The 20,133-nt window shown below is 35.2% G+C and overlaps 2 protein-coding genes across 2 annotated transcripts in view; both read left to right on the forward strand.

Annotated features, from left to right (window-relative positions):
- Positions 1 to 7,221, forward strand: part of LOC143228883 (DENN domain-containing protein 1A-like) — a 31,153-nt gene extending 23,932 nt beyond the window's left edge. Inside the window, exons 8-10 of the mRNA XM_076460306.1 lie at positions 5,605 to 5,670; positions 6,099 to 6,199; positions 7,144 to 7,221. Of these exons, the coding sequence (XP_076316421.1) occupies positions 5,605 to 5,670; positions 6,099 to 6,199; positions 7,144 to 7,147 (171 nt within the window). The 3' untranslated portion in view covers positions 7,148 to 7,221. The remainder of the gene's footprint in view (positions 1 to 5,604; positions 5,671 to 6,098; positions 6,200 to 7,143) is intronic.
- Positions 7,222 to 11,240: 4,019 nt separating this feature from the next.
- On the forward strand, positions 11,241 to 15,562 carry LOC143228311 (uncharacterized). The gene is made up of 3 exons (XM_076459584.1): positions 11,241 to 11,246; positions 14,941 to 15,078; positions 15,335 to 15,562. Exons 1-3 carry the CDS (start codon positions 11,241 to 11,243, stop codon positions 15,560 to 15,562), a joined length of 372 nt encoding a protein of 123 aa, XP_076315699.1.
- Positions 15,563 to 20,133: the final 4,571 nt, after the last annotated feature.

Here is a 20,133-nt window from a genome sequence, read left to right on the forward strand (position 1 = left end):
TAAGCAATTTATTGACCATTCTTTGAAAAAGAGCAGTGGTCCTAAAACTAAGCCCTAAGGTACATCACTTGCAACATTAATCCAGTTTGACTGAACACCACTTATAACAATACTCAGCTTTCTTCAGTCAATCCAGTTAGTTAAACCTATAAAGAGAAGCTTCTCTCCAAGTCTTTTATCTGGCACTTTATCAAATGTGCTCTGAAACTCCAGGTACACACACTTACCCTCATTTATGTATGCCATAACATTTTTAAAGCATGTCACAAATTTGTAGAGGAAGATTTTTACCCTAATGAAACTATGTTAACTATCAAATAAAATAGTAAACTTTGTTAAATGACTTTACAAAGTATTTTTTATTAGACTATACAAAACTTTTCCCACAGCTGATATAAGACTAATAAGCCAATAATTACTGGAACAATTGTTTTATCTCCCTTGACAGGAGTAACATTAACTAACCTCCAATCTATTGGTACTTGTCCACGATTCAGAGACTCGCATATATAATCCTTGACCTCTTTTAAAATCCTTGGGGAAATATTATCTGGTACAGGAACCTTATCATTCTTTAAACATCTTAATTTTATTGTAAGAATTTTTAAATTATTGTGTTCATCCTTGTTTTAATCTATCAATTGTTCATGATGAGAAATACTGCTTAAGTCTTCATTAGTAAAAACTGAAGACAAAAGCAGGATTTAATAACCTAATCATTTCATAACCATCAGATAGTTGCCTTCTTTATCATCCCTTAAGGGTCCTCTCCTCATCCTAATGTTTTGTTTACTCCTAATGTACTTTTAACCCTTTCATCGTGGTTGGTGACCACAGTTGACTTGAAGGCTCAGCTCGGCAGGTGACCTTCCTTTTTTCCTGTTATTCTTATGTATTGAATTTAACATGTATAGTATTGGGTACAATCACTGAATATTTCAGGGACTTTTGTTGAGTTATTGCCGAGATATCATGCTGTTAGTACTGATACTGTAATTAGTTGAAGTATCAAACATATATATTCAGCACCATGCCAAACATTAAAAGTTGTTATTCAGTGCCGAAAAGGTTTAAAAAATCCTTAATGTCAGTTTATATGCTTTCAGCCAAATGTTTTCTTGCATCCTTTTGGATGTCTTAATTTTCTATCTAGCAAACTTTCTTGATCTTCAGTAATCTTCTAAATCATCAGTACCCCTCTGCATGGATTCCTGTATGTGGTGAGGGGACCTCTCAGGCAAGGTTCTGTTCTTTTAGTTTACCTCCTCTGGGATCTAAACATCCATAATCGTGTTTGCTATACGTGGGTACCCCTGAAGGGGAGGAGAGGATCCTGGTGGTTTAGGGGTCCAACCCTAACACACCACTTTGGCCTTGAATTTCTGTAGACAGGAAACCTTGGGGTAACCCCCCCCCCACATAGGGTCAGTCAGTTGCTCCTCTTGAGCTAGAGTCAACCAAGTACCAGTATTGGATGTTTTCAGCAGATGTTGTGGGCATTGATGCTGGTGTTTGGGTATAGTGCTCACGAAACCCTGGCATTGCTGCAGTGTCTTTGTTTGGCAATGTAGTTTGTCCCCCCTTAGGGCTCCATGGTGAGTGGTGGGGTCAGTGGTTACAGAAATTTTTTTTATTATGGATCCTTCAAGTAAAAACTTAAATAGTGAAAAAACAGTTCATAGGTAAACGATTGCATCTTGAAGATTCTGAGCAGCAATATTCAACATCTGTAACACATGTACCTCATTTTCATATATTACATTCTCTCTCAGATAAACCTTTAGGGCAAATGTCTCCCTTTTTCATTCAGAAGGGATTAAAGGGACTTGCTGGCTCTCCAAAGTTAGTCAAAAAGCTTTGCTCTGGCAGCATATTGGTGGAAACATTCACATCTAAACACAGTGATCTCCTTTTACATTTAAAGATGATTAGGAATATACCTATTGAGGTTATGCCCCATGCACAAGTTCACAACCAGCATATCTTATTTCACCAGTTCCAAAGTCATATGGGACAAGATTCAAAAGATCAGTGGGCAGTATAATTCTGCCCCCTCTTGATCTAGCTCTCTGATGGCCAGGTAATAGTTGATACCTGGACTATTGCTGATATTCTAGGTGAAAGCTTTTACCAGATATCTAGCACTTCTATTTCATCCTCCATCTTCTTAGCCATCAAGACTCAGGCAGAGCAATAGTCTCTTTCCTTTTGAGCTGATTGTCTCTATGACTATAATTGCCCCTTTACACTGGAACTCAAACTGGCCCTTCATCAATCTGACAGTACATCAATTGGACTTGATTATGTACACTACAAGATGCTGTGCCATCTATATCCTTCTTCTCTTACTATTCTTCTGATTGTATTTAACTGGATCTGGCAGGAGAATGTTTTTCCTGATGCCTTGTGCCAGACATATAGTCCTACCTTTCTCTAAGCCTGGGAAGGATCCCAAGATTCCTTCAAACTACCATCCAGTTACTTTGATGAGCTCTCTATGTAAGACCTTAGAGAGGATAGTTAATGCTTGTTGATTCTGATGACAGTGCTCCACCAAGGACCATCTGATTTGACTTGAAATGTCAATCAGGTTGTTTCTTAAACAACCACATCTTGTATCAATATTCTTTGACATTGAGAAGGCTTATGATACTACATGGAAGTATGGCATTTTGCAAGACCTCCATTTGTATTGGTTACATAGTCATTTGCCCATTTTTATTGACAGTGGACAGGAGATTCCAAGTTTGTGTGGGTTTGACACTTTTCCGTTCTTTCCTGCAGGCACTTGGAGGCCCTCAGAGCTGTGTTTTGAGTGTCACACTTTTCAATATAAATATTAATGCCATCACTGAACAACTCCCTCTTACTGTTGGGAAATGGACTCTATGTCAACAACTTTCACATCTCATGTTAGTCATTGGACATTAAGTATATTGAGCAGCACCTTCAGGCTGCCCTCAGTCACTTACTGAAGGTGGACCACAGCAAACAGTTTTAATTTTTCTCTCTAAAATTGTTTGCATGCACTTTTGTTACCAATAGGGTATTCATTCTGATCCTGAACTCTGTATCGGTGAAGTTGTGCTACCTGTGGTCTCTAAAACAAAGTTCTTGGAGCTTATCTTTGTCCATAAACTAACTTTTATATCACACATCAAGCAGCTACGAGTCAAATGTACATTCCTATTTATATGGATGGTTTGAAATCAGGTGACTGTATGGGTTCTGCCATGGTTTGTTATGGTTCAGTGGTTGCACATAGAATCCCCCTCTGCTGTTTCTGTGTTCACTGCTGAACTCTGTGCCATTTCTCTTGCCCTGGATCACATACAAGCTAAGCACTACTCAAATTACAATATTTATACTGACTCGCTTAGTTATCTACTGGCCATGGAATTGTTTCACATTAGTCCTCATCTTGTTCTCACCAATATTCAAATCTGACTGGTCCATTTCTCCTTAACGTCCATTTCTGTCCAGTTTTTCTGGACACCAGGCCACATTGGTATTTGCAGGAACGGGCTCACCAACACCACAGCTAAGTCTGTCTGCTCTTGCACTAATACTGTTGTGTCTATTCCATGCATGTACTGTGGTCCTGTATTCAAGGCTCGGCTCCATGCCAGTTGGCAGTTGAGTTGGAGTGAGAACGTGACAATAAGCTTTTTCATATAGAATCATCTATTAAACTTTGGCCAGCTTTCTTCTGTAAGGATTGGAAAGAGGAAGTTGTCCTCACTAGAATACACATTGGTCAGTTTTTTGGCTCATTGTTTTCTTTTATCTGGGACTGATCCACCAATGTGTTGTCTGTATAACACTCAGGTCACAATAAGCCACATTCTACTGCATTGCCATCATTGCGACTCTCAATGATGGCACCATTTTAAACATTTTATCCCAAGGTTTATCTGTAACATTAGACAGTGTTATTGGCAATGGTGACACTGTCCACCTTACAAATGTTTAGTTTTTTAAAGGCCATTAATCTTTTTAATGCTATTTAAGTTTTTAATTTATAAGTTAGGCTTTTTTTTAATGTGATTCCCTTTTAAAAATTGAAGTACATCTCGCTCAATTTGAAATTAGAAAACAGCTATATTGTCAAATAACTTGAAACCAGGACTGGAAAGGCCAACTTCAGGTGACTAACGCTGATATTTGAACTACCCGTTAGTCATCCTGGTGAGTTATAATAATTAAAATTATGCTACAGAAAGCCTTTTAAAACTTGTATTACTTTACTTTCTGAAAATGACCATAACGGCAAATAACTCGAAACTGGGACTGGAAAGGCCAACTTCAGGTGATTAACACTAAATTTTAACTTACCCGTTAGTCATCCTGGTGAGTTACGATAATTACAATTATGCTACAAAAAGTCATTTACAACTAGTATTACTGTAGTTTCTCTCTTACTGCTGTAAACTAGATGTAAAAATTGGATTGAATGTTATTTATGTTTATAATTTAAAAATTAAACTTTTTGTTTTACCTTAATTTCTATTTATGAATTTTAATAATTTTACTGTAATTTTTTAACATTTCACTGGATGTTTGGCACAGATAGCCTAGCTGCTTTGCACCATGAAACAAGAAGCCAACCATCCAACTAACTAAATCTTCAGTAATACCAGTGAATTTAAATTTCTTAAACTTGGGATTCTTTTCTTTAATTTTATCTCATACTCTTTGTGAGCCAACCTGGTTTTTACTTTCAGCTACTCTTTTCCTTTCTGTAAGGAATATAATTGTTTTGAATATTGAGAAAAATTTTTATTTAAAAATATTCCCCATTTGCTAAGTGTCTCAATACATATTTACTTCCTGAGATGCCAATTTGGATGCTTGTAATAAGACACCGTAGAATAATGGTAATATTCAGTGTACTATTAAAACAGTACTTATAATGTTGTATGTTTCAAACTTTCAGTCATGTAAAATGGAAATACGAATTATATATTTTTATCAAAATCAACCCAAAATTTATTATGCAATAATTAAGTAATTGACTATTGATTACTGATTTTTTGAAAATTGACTTAAAAGGCTAAAACAGATTTTTCAAAATATTACTGATGGAGAAGGAATAGAAAATGACCTGAAAAACAAATATTTAAAAATTAGGAAAAGCAGTAATATTTTGAAGTTTATTCAAAACTTGTCTTTTCACCTTGAAAATAAACAAGTGTTTTCCCCCAGTTAGAAATACTAACTGTATTGATGATAACACAGTAAGCTTCCATTTTTATTCCTGAAATAACTATACAAGGAAACTTTTAAATTGAGAGAACTATCAAGAAAGTTAACTGTCATTGTATCTTTAAGGCTATTGAATATGGCGTTCGAAACACTGAATTATGCCGTGCAAGCCATTTCATCTTGGAAGTAAACAAAACCTTTTAAATATGGAAAGTTTTGTGTAAGTTAATGGGTTTTTTCTTTTCACTGTTCCGTACTTTATACAGTATCTACCAGTTTCATGTGATCATGAAACAGAACCATGATATCATGGTACAGATCAGTTTTTATTAACAGTTTAACATTTTATCCTCTGTGGTTATATAACTAAAATCAATAAAATACATTGTTTTTTGGTAGTTCAAGGATAGAAGCAAACAAGTCTACAAGGATTTCAAAGTGAGAACTCAGGAAAAACATCACAAGGTATTCTAAATAACTATTTTTCCAACTAGTTTTATGACTAGATATTCAGTTGATATGATGGGTTTTTAGGAATAATGTGTATATGTTGTGAGTAAAATTATTAATAACTTTCCTCAACTTCACTTTTGCTTGCTTGCAGTAAATTGGTAGCCGATATATGTTGTCTGACTGAGACAACACGATATAAAAGTACTCACTTATTGCAACAAGAAAAATTTAGAGATAAAAATGTGTCTCCAGATTCCTGGTATGGACATTAAAACTTTTATTAAAATAAAGTAGATAATGTTTTGATCTGAGCATGATGATTTAGTCGAGATTCTATGATGGTTGTGGATTACTGTTGACAAGTGCTTGGGTAATATGACTTGATATGTTTAAATATGTATTGCTTGTGGTAAAGCTAATTTTTTTACAAAACTTTACAGGACAGTCTAAAAATAAAGAACCAAGATGATATGCAACCAAAAAGTGCTCCTTCAAGCCCAACACTTCACATAATCGTCACACAGTACATGCAACTAGTAAGGTATAAATGTTTTGAGGTGACACTCATCAGTAGTTAGACTGGAATGTAATCAACAGTAATATAAATATTTAGTTTACATGTAAACTGTAAATTAATGAACCATATGATGTTTGTAGTAAGATATTCTGATCATAAAACAAAAAGAAAAATTCTTACTTCGAAAATATTTGTTTCAGACATAAACTGAATGAAAGTTTTATTTTACATCTTACCAACTAGGCTTCCAAAATAATATATTTTTTACCTCATATTTTATTCTATGGTTGACCTTATATAAAAAGTATTTAATAAACTGCATGTTCCTTTCTAAAAGGAGTTGTGCATATAGACAAAGAAAGCTGCTTTTTTTTTTTTGTACTGACTTGTAGGAATTAAAATATACAAGCAATTTTTTTTTAAATATTTTCTGACACATATGATTGGTTCACGTTAAGCTTATGTGTTTCTTACAGTTAGATTTTAAATCATTTATATTTCTTATCCTTATTTATTTAGATTTTTCTTAATTTGTTTCTAAGGAAAAATTTTTTTTTTAATTTTTGGAGAGATGTGAGAATTGTCATTGAAAAGTGTGTTTTTTTGTAATTGTGGATCACAGATAAGAATTCTTTTTCCAATCTCCATAGACGTTTTTTCCAAATTTGGTTCAAGTACTTCAAGTTTTAATGTATATTTTATAATGCTGAATAAAATATTTGTGAACTGAGATATATAGAAAAACCTTGATAAAATCCTCATAAAATTGATTTCAGTGTCTGGTATTAAGGAAAAAAATGTAGGCTTAGTTATCATTGGTGGTTTGTAAACTGTTAATGAGCAAAAAATAAAATATTTTTTCTCTGTAGCTGTGTTTCAAGAGAGAAAATATTTATTTTGGCTTCTGCTTAAAAAATTAAATATATTGAGAATTGAGAGTTGTTGTTTTTTTTCTTATTTCTTTCCAGATAAAGTATACTAAGAACACCAGGTTTTCTTCAACGAGGTCAGCTAACGAACTTGTTAAGGAACAAAATTCAAGTACATCTAGGTATATTATTTATATATTGTAACAATTTTGCATAATTATAAAGATTAATGTTAGTGCAAAACATCACATAGTGTTTATTTTTGGTACTAGCTGTCCCATCTGTTACTTATGGTTAACATGTGGATTCTGATTTTATTATTATTATGCTTATTTAATCATTCAAGAGTTTTAAGTATTTAAGTATTGTGACAATTAACATACCTTTATATAACCATTCAAGTTGGAATGAAAGAAGCTGTTTTTTCCTTGTATAAAATACAATACCTGATTTTATTTTCAGTTCAGTTTTTTTCATCATTGTTATACAAACTGAAATTTAATGAAAGTTCTAAATTTTTATGAAAATAAATGAATTTTACCCTTTCCAAACAACAGTCTTGTTTGTTTGTTTGTTAAATTTCATGGAAAGCTACACGAGGACTATCTACACTATCCATCCTTAATTTAGCAATGTAAGACTAGAGGGAAAGAAGCTAGTTGTCACTGCCCATTGCCAACTAGTGCCTAGGTGGTGAGGGGTAATGAAGTTCTCAGTGTAGTAGAGGTCACCTCTCAAACAAAAACTAACACGTCCCCCTCGGTGTGGATTCCTGTACATGGTGAGGGGACTGCCTAGAGAAGGTTCTGTTCTTTCAGTTTACCTTCTCTGGGATCTACACATCCACCCACATGGTTGCCATGCATGGTGACCCATGAAGGGGAGGAGAAGATCCTGGTGGTTGAGGGGTTCAACACTAACACACCACTTTGGCCTTGAATTCCTGTAGACAGGCAGCCTTGGGGTGGCCCCCTTGGGTCAGTCGGCTTGTCCACTCGGGCTAGGGTCAACCAAGTACCAGTGTTGGATGTTCTCAACAGGTGTTGTGGACATTGTATCTGATGCTAGTGTTTAGGTATAGTGCTCACAAAACCGAAACCCTGACATTGCTGCAATGTCCTTGTTTGACATTATAGTGCTTCACCTCTTAGGGTGCCATGGTAGGTGGTGTCAGTGGGCACCGAAATTTCCCTTTCTTTGTTATGGGTACTCCAATTAAAAATCGTAATAAAATAGTGAAAAAACAGTCTATAGGTAAACGACTACGTCTTGAAGATTCTGTACCACCTGTTGTACCTCATTTTCTTATATTGCATTCACTTTCAGACAAATCTTTAGGACAAATGTCTCCCTTTTTCATTCAGAAGGGACTAGAGGGACTAGTCAGTAGAGAAGCTTCAATCTGGTGATATATTGGTGGAAACATCCACATCTCAACACAGTGAACTCCTCTTGCACTCAAAGGCAATGGGGATATACCTGTTGAGGTTACACCTCATGCTACTTTGAATTCATCATGAAGAGTTATTGTTGAGAAGGATTTGAAGAATATCCCAGAGTTGGAGATTCTCGTGGTATCTCCACCCAAGGAGTTTCTGCAGTGAGGCGTATCTCCACTCGCAAAGATGGAATTATGATATTGATCAATGTCCTCATTCTCACATTTATGTCACCACTCCAGCCTATATCTTCAATTTAACATTTACATCACCCTGTCCACCTGCCACCATCAAGGCAGGCTATCTTAATTGCAGAGTATGGCCATACATTCCAAATCTTCTCCGATGTTTCCATTGTCAACAGTTCGGTCACTGGAAGATGTCATTTCGTGGGTCCTTGACGTGTGCTCATTGCAGTGGCAAGGACCATGATGCCTACAAGTGTGAAATGGACCCTCATTGCATCAATTCCAATGGCTCTCACCCATCCTACTTTCGTTCTTGCCCTAAATGGTTGAAAGAAAAAGAGGTGGAGCGTTTGAAAATGATTCATAACATTACTTATCCTGATGGTTGAAAATTGCGGTTTACCACTGCATCTCTGACATATGCTGCTGCACTTCGTTCCACAACTACAGTAGGAGTGCAGATAGATCTCTCTGTGCCTCCAAAATAATTGTTCTCCAAACAAATGAAAAGTCTTTTGACCTCCATGGTTAAAAAAGTTGATGAATCAATTTCAACACCTATCTCTGTCCCTTACATACATTCCAACAAATCCAAGATCCATATCCTTTGTTTCCGGGTACAGGCATTTCCTTGGATACATCTTCTCCCACTCCAAGATGCAAAACAGTCATTCGTTCACATCCTCAGTCACCGGAATCCCCTTCCAACAGCTAAGACCTACCCAATTGACCCAGGGCAGTATCCATGGAGGTTGATAGATCTCCCTCGAATAAGGATAGTAAGAAAAAAAGATGTGGTCATAAACAGAAGGGTTCTCCACCCAATTTGCCTACATGTAAACAAAAATGGCCATCCTGATACAATGGAATTGTTGAGGTTTATGTTCTAATCTGGATGACATCAAAACACTGATTGCTTCCTACCATCCTGTATATCTTTCCTTACAGGAAACATTTCTGAAACCTGCCAATGCAGTCACCTTATGGCAGTTTTCTTTGTACAGAAATGACAGGCTGAGTGATGGACAAGTGCATGGAGGGGTGGCACTGTTGGTTGATCAGCATGTGCCCACCCTGTCTTTGCCACTCGACACATCCTTGAACGCTGTAGCCATCTGTGTTTCCTTGGGTCATACCATCACTGTTTGTTCTCTCTACCTGTCAGCTGGAGAGATATATGATCAATTAGACCTTGATGCTCTCATTGAACAGTTGTCGTCTCCCTTTTTAATCCTGGGGGACTTTAATGGACATCATCCCCTCTGAGAAAGTTCTGATATTGATAGGAGGGGTTGCTCCATAGAGTGTATGCTCTCTGATCACAACCTTTCTTTTTTTCAATACTGGTTCTTCTACTCATTTCCATGCAGCTAGTCAGTCCTCTACTGCTGTTGATCTCTCAATTTGCTCCCCTTCATTATTCTCCCGTTTTTTGTGGAGGGTTGACAATAATCCACGAGGCAGTGATGATTTTCCAATAATTTTGAGAGAGACTAAACGTGATTGATGCCACCTGATCCACGTGCCCCAATGGAAGCTAGATCAGGCAAACTGGCCCTCTTTCACTGCTCTTGCAGAACTTGATCCTGCCATCGTGTGTAAGCCATCAATAGACAACTGTGTGGCAGCAGTAACTGACTGTATTAAATAAGCAGCTGCTCAATGTATTCCTAAACTCTCAACACATTTTCCACTATATCCTTGTCCATTCTGGAATCCTGCCTGCCACATAGCATGGAAGGCTCATAAACGGGCCTGGGATACTTTCCATAGGTATCCCACACTCTCGAACCGCATTGCTTTCCAGCAGGCCCATGCACATGCTTGGTAGGAAAGACATCAAAGCCAGAAGGAATCTTGGATTTAGTTCACAACCGGCATATCTTGTACCACCAGTTCCAAAGTCATATGGGACAAGATTCAAAAGGTCAGTGAGCAATATAATTCTGTACCCTTCTCAATCTTGCTCTCTGATGGCCAGGATGTATTTGATACCTGTAGCATTGCTGGTATTCTAGGTGATAGCTTTTGCCAGATATCTAGCACTTATACTTCATCCTACACCTTCTTAGCCATCAAGACTCAGGCAGAGCAATTGCCTCTTTCTGTTCGAGCTGATTGTCTCTATGACTATAATTGCCCATTTACATTAGTGGAACTCAAACTGGCCCTTCATCAGTCTGATGATGTACACTATGAGATGCTGTGCCATCTATATCCTGCTTCTCTTGCTATTCTTCTGATTGTTTTTAACTGGATCTGGCAGGAGAGTATTTTTCCTGATGCCTGGCATCAGGCTATTGTCCTACCTTTCTCTGAGCCTGGGAAGGATCCCAAGATTCCTTCAAACTACTGTCCAATTGCTTCGAGAAGATATCTCTGTAAGACCTTAGAGAGGATGGTTAATGTTCATCTTGTTTGGTTCCTTGAATCAAACAACCTCCTCGCCCACCCAGTGTGGGTTCCGAGGACAGCTCCACCATGGACCACCTGATTCGGCTTGAAACGTCAATCAGAGAAGACAACATCTTGTATCAATATTCTTTGACATTAAGGCTTATGATAGAACATGAAGGTATGGCATTTTGCGAGATCTCCATATTTATGGGTTACGTGGCTATTTATCCATTTTTATTAAAAATTTTTAAATGGACAGGTGATTCTAAGTTCGTGTGGATTTGACACTTTTCCGTTTTTTTCTACAGAAACTTGGAGTTCGTCAGGGCTGTGTTCTGAGTATCACACTTTTCATTATGAAAATTAATGCCATCAGTGAACAACTCACTGTTGCAAACAGGCTCTATGTCGACAACTTTCACCTCTCCTGTCAGTCGTTGAACATGATACAGTTACAACAGAAAGTGTTAGTACCCCTGTGTCATGAGTAGTTTTTTCCTCATAACTTAAAAAGTATCACAAATAGGATTTTGAAAGTATAGTGTATTATAAATATTTGTTGTTTAATTTACATAAAAATTTATGTAAATGTGTGTTAGTATAATATTTATAATATATCATACTTTTATTAGCCTAATCATGATACGTTTTAAGTTATGAGCAAAACCACGAGGGTACAAACACTTTCTGTTGCAACTGTATATTGAGCAACAGCTACAGTATGCCCTCAATCATTTACTGAAGTGGACCACAGCAAATGGCTTTAACTTCTCTCTGCATGCACTTTTGCTACCAATGGGGTATTCATCCTGATCCTGAACTTTGTATTGGTGAAGTTGTGCTGCCTGTGGTCTCTTAGACAAAGTTCTTGGGGCTTATCTTTGACCATAAGCTGACCTTTATACCATACATCAAGCAGCTACTGAATCAAATGTACAAGAGCACTGAATATTCTCTGTGTCCTCTCTTCCACCATTTGGGAAGTGGATTGACATTCTGTGCTAAAGATATATCATGCTCTTATTCGATCAAAACTTGACTATTGATCACTGGTGTTTGGCTCAGCCAGACCATCAGCCTTAAAGATGCTGGACTCTATTCATCATCAAGTATTTCAGCTCTGCACTGGGGCTTCCCACACTTCCCCCAGTTCAGATCTTATACGTAGAGTCTCATGAACCTTCTTTGCACCTCTGTTGTTTGCAATTGTCTTTACTATATGCTTTGAAACTTCGTTCCTTACTAAAGCATTCCACCTGGGGTTGCTTTCCTGCATCTGTGGGCCATACTTTTTCAGAACAGATGGTCTGCCATTGCTCCTTTTGGCCTTCGTATCCAGGCACAGTGAGATGAATTGGGTCTGTCCTTGGATAACATTACTCTATCCACTGGTCAGCCCATCCCACCATGGCTTCTTACTGCCCCAAATGTGACCTGTCTTTAAATCATCTGAGAAAAGCAGACAGTTCCAATTGGAAATACTGTCTACTTTTTGCTGAACATTTTTCGAACCATCCTTCCATTTCTATTTATACTGATGGTTCGAAATCAGGTAACTATTTGGGCTCTGCCATGGTTTGTTGTGGTTCAGTAGTTGCACACAGAATCCCTTCTACAGCTTCTGTGTTCACTGCTGAACTGTATGCCATTTTTCTTGCCGTGGATCACGTAGAAGCTAAGCAGTTATCAAACTGCACTATTTATACTGACTCGCTTAGTTCTCTACTGGCCCTGGAATAGCTTCACATTGGTTCACACTCTGTTCTTGTCGATATTCAAAAAACTGGCCCATTTCTCTTTAACATCTACCTCTATCCAGTTTTTCTGGATACCGGGCCACATTGGTGTTTGCAGGAACAAGCTCACTGACACTGCAGCTAAGTCTATCTGCTATGGCACTATCACTGCTGTGCCTGTCCCATACATGTACCATGGTTCTGTATTCAAGGCTCAGCTTCATGCCAGCTGGCAGTCGACTTGGAGTGAACATTGCAAAAACAAGCTTTTCCAAATAAAACCCTATATTGGACTTTGGCTGTCTTGCTTCGATAAGGATCAGAAAGAGGAAGTTGTTCTGACTAGACCACGCATTGGTCACAGTTTTTTAACTCATCATTTTCATTTATCTGGAACTGATGCATCTGTGTGTAGTTTGTGTAACACTCAGATCACAATATGACACATTTTACTTTCTTGTTGTCATTACAACTCTCAACAACGGCACCATTTTAAACATGTTCTGTCCCAAGGTTTGTTCATACCGTTAGACAGTTTTATTGGTGATTGTGATACTGTCCACCTTGGTAATGTTTGTTTTTTAAAGGTCATTAATCTTTCTAATGCCATTTAAGTTTTTTAATTTATACATTACACCTTTTTAATGTGGTTCCTTTTTAAAGATCACAGTTCAACTAGTTCGATTTGAAATTAGAAACTGGCCATACCATTAAGTAACTCAAAACAAAAACCGGAAAGGCCAACTTTGGGTGACTAACACTGCTGTTTGAACTACCCATTAGTCATCCTGGTAAGTTATTATTATAATTTAGCTACATGTCTTTTAAAACCTCTTTTTACTTTCCTTTTTGAAAATGGCCATAACGTCAAATAACTTGGAACCAGGACTGGAAAGGCCAACTTCAGGTGACTGACGGTGGTTTTTGTACTTACCTGTCTTCCTGGCGAGTTATGATAATTAAAGTTATGCTACAGAAAGTCCTTTACAACTTGAATTACTGCAGTTTTTCTCTTGAAAAACTTTTCTCTTTGTAGACTAGGTGTAAACATTGGTTTTATGCTATTTATGTTGGGTTTTTTTAACTTTGTTTTGTTTTACCTTAATTTCCTTTTATGAATTTTACTGAATTTACGTATAACTTTATACCGGATGTTTGGTGCAGATAGCCTAGCTGCTTTGTGCCACAAAACACTAAATCAACCAACTAGCATGCCTTCCTCCCATATCCAGAGCCTGTCTGTGCATGTGCTTGGACAGTCACGTGCTCATTCCTTGTGACACTAGGCAGTCTTTTGTCTCTATCCCCTTACATCCCAGGCAAAAATTATACCCTCGTTGAGACAAAATGAGGTCTTTCACAGGTGTGCCACAATAAATCCTCTGCCATTGGCTATCACATTCAGTGAGCTTCTTTCTGGGTACTTTCTGAAGGAAGTCTGTGTAAGATTTGTAAATTTGCAAAGCTAATGGTATGCAAATCTCATAGGCAGATGTGTAAGGAAGATAGCATTTGTATGTGGAGGTATTATGAAAAATACATATCAGAGTAGGTAAACGTTAACTTTCAGTTGGTAAGTTTAATTTTAACAATTTCACTGACCAGAATGTTTAATTAAAGAAGTTAGAAGAGTATTTTCTGTTGTTGTTTGTTTGAATATTTTTAATTTATGTTTGGGACTCCCAGCTGAATGTAGGTTCAAGAAAAAAATATGCATTGTATCACCCTTGGTCACCTTTGCAAATTGAACTCGTAAGAATTGGTGCTATATCATCATTTTTGATGGTTTACTCAGAATCAGTAATAAAAATAGTAGAATATTTTCTTAATGCAATGTATATATAATTATTTATTTTTTAAATTAATATACTTAATTGCAAAATTGTTTTTCCCTTAAGCTGAAATTGCTATAAGGATATATTTATTTATAAATAATTGTATTATTTAAATTCTTACAACATGATGAAATTATGTCGGTATACCTAATTTGTTTCAAGTTTGTTTGTTTTTTTCCAAAGCTGCTGCTAAGTAGCTCATATATAAAATATTTTTGGTAGATTACAGCAGAGCGAAACTGTTAGATGTTAATGAATACATGGAAGGAACAGAAAATTCTATGTCTGACAACGACACTAGTCCTTCTCCAAGTCTTCAAAGAATAAACTTGGACCTCATGGGGACCTTCAAGATCTGATCTTCAGTCGACAAACCCATGGATCTCTGGAGAGTATTGCAGCTTCCTCAGTAACAAGCGACTCCACCTCTGTTGACCTGGTAATCTTTCTTTTGGTTTGCTTGAGACAGTATGGTGTTCGGTAAAGTTTTATCACTGGATTGTTTTTTTCGAAATATGGTTATTACTTAAATATTGTAAACTAACAAATGTCATAAAGTACATGGTGTTGCTGTTATGTTGGTTAAATGTGCCTTGAAAACATTTTGTTTGTGTTTTATTTAAATACAAAGAATAAAGTAATTACTTTGTGTGATTTAACTTTTTTTTTTTGTTTCCATTACTCTGTTCCTGTAGGTTCAAGCATCCTGTAGTATGGAGAAATTTTATATTGATTTTCTTTCTAGCCAGGATGATCTTTCCCACGATAACAGACCAATTCCTCCACCCAGGTCTAAACGTAAAAATCAGTTAAGTTTGGCAACGACGCACCAGTCTTCCAAAAGTCAGCCATTATTAGATAAAGTAAAAAGTAAAAGTACTTCTATTATTCAGCTACAGTCTCTTACTTCTGATAAAAGTTGAACAACCAAATTCCCACAAATTAGCTTCAGGATCCACAATGTCATTAGTGGTTTCTGATAAGTCCACTGCCAACTCTCAGGATCTCTCTGATGCTCTGATGAAAGAGAGACTAAACCGTCCAACAACTTGTCCTGTGAGGCAACAAATAAATCCTGTAACAGTTAAGAGGTTTGACAGTTGTAGTACTCCACAGCATTCCAACCAGTTAAAGGATTCACAGAGTTCTCCACGCACGTTCGAAGGGTGTAATGACGCCACCCCTTCCCTCTTTTCTCTCCAACACCCGCCAATGATATTGAATTGCTCAAAAAATATGGTCTGAACTTTTCATCGATGCCTTTAAAATCTCCAGGAGCCTCTGCTCGTCCTTTCTCTTCTTGTATGCTCTCTCCTTCCTCTAAGTCAACCACGTGGTTTACGTCAGACACTTCTTTACCGACAAAATCATCCATGCTTTTGTCGTCTTCATCGTCACAGTCACATTCTCTTGCTGACCTTGCTATTCAAAGTAGTTCTGATAAATCTATAAAGGAATCTGAAAGTAAAGAAAAACATAAGAAATTATTGAATATTCCTTAAGTTTTGTTTTATATTACGGTTGTAGATAGTAGATATTAAAATTGTATAGATATTTCTTTTTTGAATCTAAGTCATTAATGGTATTGGATATCATCACGAAAAAGCTACTATGTTTGAAGGTTAGTTAACTGCATAGAAATTTCTGGATGGGTGGGTAGTTGGGTTTTAAATAACTATCCTGTATGTGCTTCCAAAAGAAACTGTTCTGTATAGAAAAACTCAAAGACAGTGATATTGTTTGCTTAGAATATAAAGACTTAATTAATATTATCTGAGTATTGAGAAGACCAACACACGTATGGTAAAATTAAAAGTAATGGTAATGGTTACTTTAGGTATAAGGACATAAATAGTAAAATATAAGTTTCAATAAAGCTTCTGTGTAGTGCAAGCAGAATGTAAGGGCGTGGATAACAAAGGTTCCAGAATTCCTATGTTTGTGAATGTTTGGTATTCCTGTAGGAAGATTAGTATTTTCTCAAGGATTTGATCAGTTTGGTTTTATTACTCAAAAAAACTCAGAAAATGATAGTTTTACCATGATATGTAATGTAGTTATTTGGAGAAATAGTCATGGTTCATGTACTGAAGTCAGTTCTGACTGTTTCTATAACATCTATTCAGTAAAACTTTTCAATAATTCATGAGTCATTATAAAGCACAGTAAAATTGTCTTTACCTTTCATGTATGTTACTGTAAATAGTGCTTTTAGATCAGTATTATATATATATACAATTGCTGGAATGATATTTTGAAATTTAGATTCAAAGTGAAATTATTGACTTTGATGTGTTTCTTACAAGCTAGGCTATAGTTTCTAGTGTAGCAATTTTTGAAATAACTTAAGGTTACCTTTAGGATAATATTTATTAGTGTAAACATATTGATTAAAACATTGATCACTTATGAAATCAAAGGCTGATGGGCATTTTGCTTTAGTTAACACATTTAAAATATTTTTAATAAATTAAACTTTAAAATATTTATTCTAGAATAGTTTGTTAACATCTTCATACTGATGTGTTACACAGACTCTGTTTTTCTAGAGAAATGTTAAAAAGCTCCCCTTAAAATAAAATAATCCTTCTATCTAAAGTAGTAATTGTTATTTTATAATATCAGTGCAGATTGGTTTTGTACACTATAGTTACTTTTAACTAACACAAAAAGCATTTAGAAATTGTTTTTAAAACTATATTTTACAGTTCTGAAATTCTTTTGCCTTTCAAACCATTAAATACTCTTTTTCTTAACTGACAAAAAATCTGATCAGTAGAAAATAGTAAAACTTCATCTGTGAAATTCAACCTGCATCATAAGAAAGATTTGTAGCATTATGAATAATACCAAACTTAGAAAATCTCAAAATCCAAAATGGTAGATAATATTGAGGATTTGTTACAAATATTCAAAACAAATTGATTGAGGTTAATTTTCCTGTTCCCATTTTTTTTCTTGGAGGTTCAGTAGTAAATTGAGGATGTGTAGTGTTGAAGACCAGGCTTCGTTACCTGTGGCTGGCAGAGCATAGATCGTCCATTGTATAGCTTTGTGCTTAATAGTAAACAAACAACTTTATATTCCTCAAATAGCTTTTACTCTATATGATATTGCTTCTAATTGAAAAGTCTGAAGGCTTTTAATGTACTAAACAGCATTGCTTATGAAATATTTCTCTTATTAATTAAATGCCTGTAAATATTAAGTTTCTTCCAACAGGTATTCTAGGTCCCAATTTCATTTGAAAGGGCCCAACAGGTGATACATACTAGCATTGCTTCTTATGCTTATCCAGAACATAATTTCATTAGTACTCTTTTTAAAGTTGTGGGTATTGGTTTTGGTTTTTTTTAAATAAAGTAAGAACAGGCATTGAATGCCTAATTTTCCATTAATAATTGATGAAAAATTAAAATATTGTTTTCTAAACGTTTTACCAGTTGTTGGTTGATAAAAGACTGAAGCAGTCTTTGAACATTCATAAAGTATGGTTTGTAAATAAATGTCGTTCAGCTTGCTTCAGTTGTAACATATTAAAGCTTGTTATTTTGCTGTTGCTTTTAGATCAATGTTACAGTTACAACATTGTACACAGAGTTATTTTTAATAAATTGAACTTTTTTTAATATGCAGCTTATATGAAAGTGTTTTATACGTTAAGTTATGAGCTTAGAGTTCAGTATGGTGTGGAAAGATAGTTTGTAACTGATGTGTGAATCAGTACTTTTGTTCTTCCTTGTTGTAGTGAAGTTGAAAGTATATATATATATATCATAGTTGTCTTCTTATATTTGTACTTGTTTTTGGATGTGTGCACTTCGAATTCAAGACAGTACATCATGTATATTATTGGAGATGAATACAAGAAATAATAATTGACTAGTACTAGGACAGATTTTGATGAAATGATATGAAAAAAAACAACAGATTATTACGTTTGTATTCAGTGAGTGTTCCAACAAAATATGGTTTAAAACGTGTAACTATGAAAACTTTCACAAAACACAGTTTCTAACAAAATCGTGCCACTAAGCTATCTAAATTTTACTATTAGAGTTGTCAATAATAGACATCTTGATGGTAAGTTGATATTTGATAAGCTGAGGAAACGTATTCCAAATAACTAATTAATTAAAAGTCATTATTTGTAGTTGGTATTGATGTATAGAAGACATTTCAATCACAGAAATAAATTACCTTATATTTCCAAATTATTTTTCATTAATTGGGCACCATGTTTTGTTTTACAGCCTTGTTTGGAATATTCCACTAACACACATATGGTGTTTAGTGGAACACCTCTGAAGAAACTGTAAAGTGAAAACTTTGTTACCTAATTTAAAAAATAAATAAATTTGAGGTTATAAGGTCATTTGTTTCTTGTATTATAATTTAAAATGTTATTGGACGAATTGAGTTTGAGTAGGTTTATTATGAGAAAAATACTTTTTTACATTAAAATGTTTGTCAAAATTGAGAGAAAAAATAGCAAACACTGAATAATAATAATCTAACAAGAAGACTACAGTTAATGGAAGATATTTATAAAAGCTGTTAGCTCCATACCAGTGTTTAGTTTATTTGTTGGAGTGCTATTATTGTGTTGTTTTGGTTTTAAGTAATGTTTTGATAAAAATTAGATGCAAAAATGTTCAGAAGTTTAAAACTAGTAATTGTCATTTTGTTCTTTTACGGTTCTTATCTCAAATAGACATGTGGGTTTAAAAGTAGGAAGGCAGAATATGCTAATATGAGAACCTAAAGGGTGTTTGAAATAAAAAATTACGAACTGAAGAGGCCTTATAATTATTATTCTAAAATATATTGCAGTTGCAAATTCATTTTACAAGCCCTTGTTTTGCTTTTACAATATGATTTTTAAATTAATGGGTAAAAAACACTATGTGATGAAAAATATTTAAAATATATCTTCAGTGTAAGTTCGATATTATTTTATAAACCGACACGAGCTCAGTGTTACATAAGTTGCCCTAAATTGGCTGTTGTTCTAAATTGTGACTGTTTATTGTTATCTATATTTATTATCTTTTAAATGCTGAGATGGAATGCTATATGACACAAACCATTTCATAACAACGTAGTTGGAGCTTCTTGGGAATGAAACTGTTTTAAACTTTTGTTTTATAAATACGCTTTAGAAAAACGGTCACTAAACCCTAATGGTTCTATTATCACTTTTGAAATAGACTGATAACACATAATGTTTATGATTTAAACTACATTAAAGAAAAGTGGTTGTTGGAGACAAACTTTTATTCGTCATTGAATTTTTAAAATGATAACTTAGTATTTTTGTTTTATGTCAGAAGTTATTTCCCATTCTCTATGGATATTTATGAATATTGGTTTTTACACAAAAAAAAAGGAAAAAGGATGGTTATCATCTGTTGTTCGGTGCATGTTTTATGTCTGATGTTACATTTTGTTTGGTTCTTATACGAGGTAAAAGTAAGCAATCAGTTCAAACTTA

Source organism: Tachypleus tridentatus, chromosome 10 (genome assembly GCF_004210375.1).
Source record: "Tachypleus tridentatus isolate NWPU-2018 chromosome 10, ASM421037v1, whole genome shotgun sequence".
Classification (NCBI taxonomy): domain Eukaryota; kingdom Metazoa; phylum Arthropoda; class Merostomata; order Xiphosura; family Limulidae; genus Tachypleus; species Tachypleus tridentatus.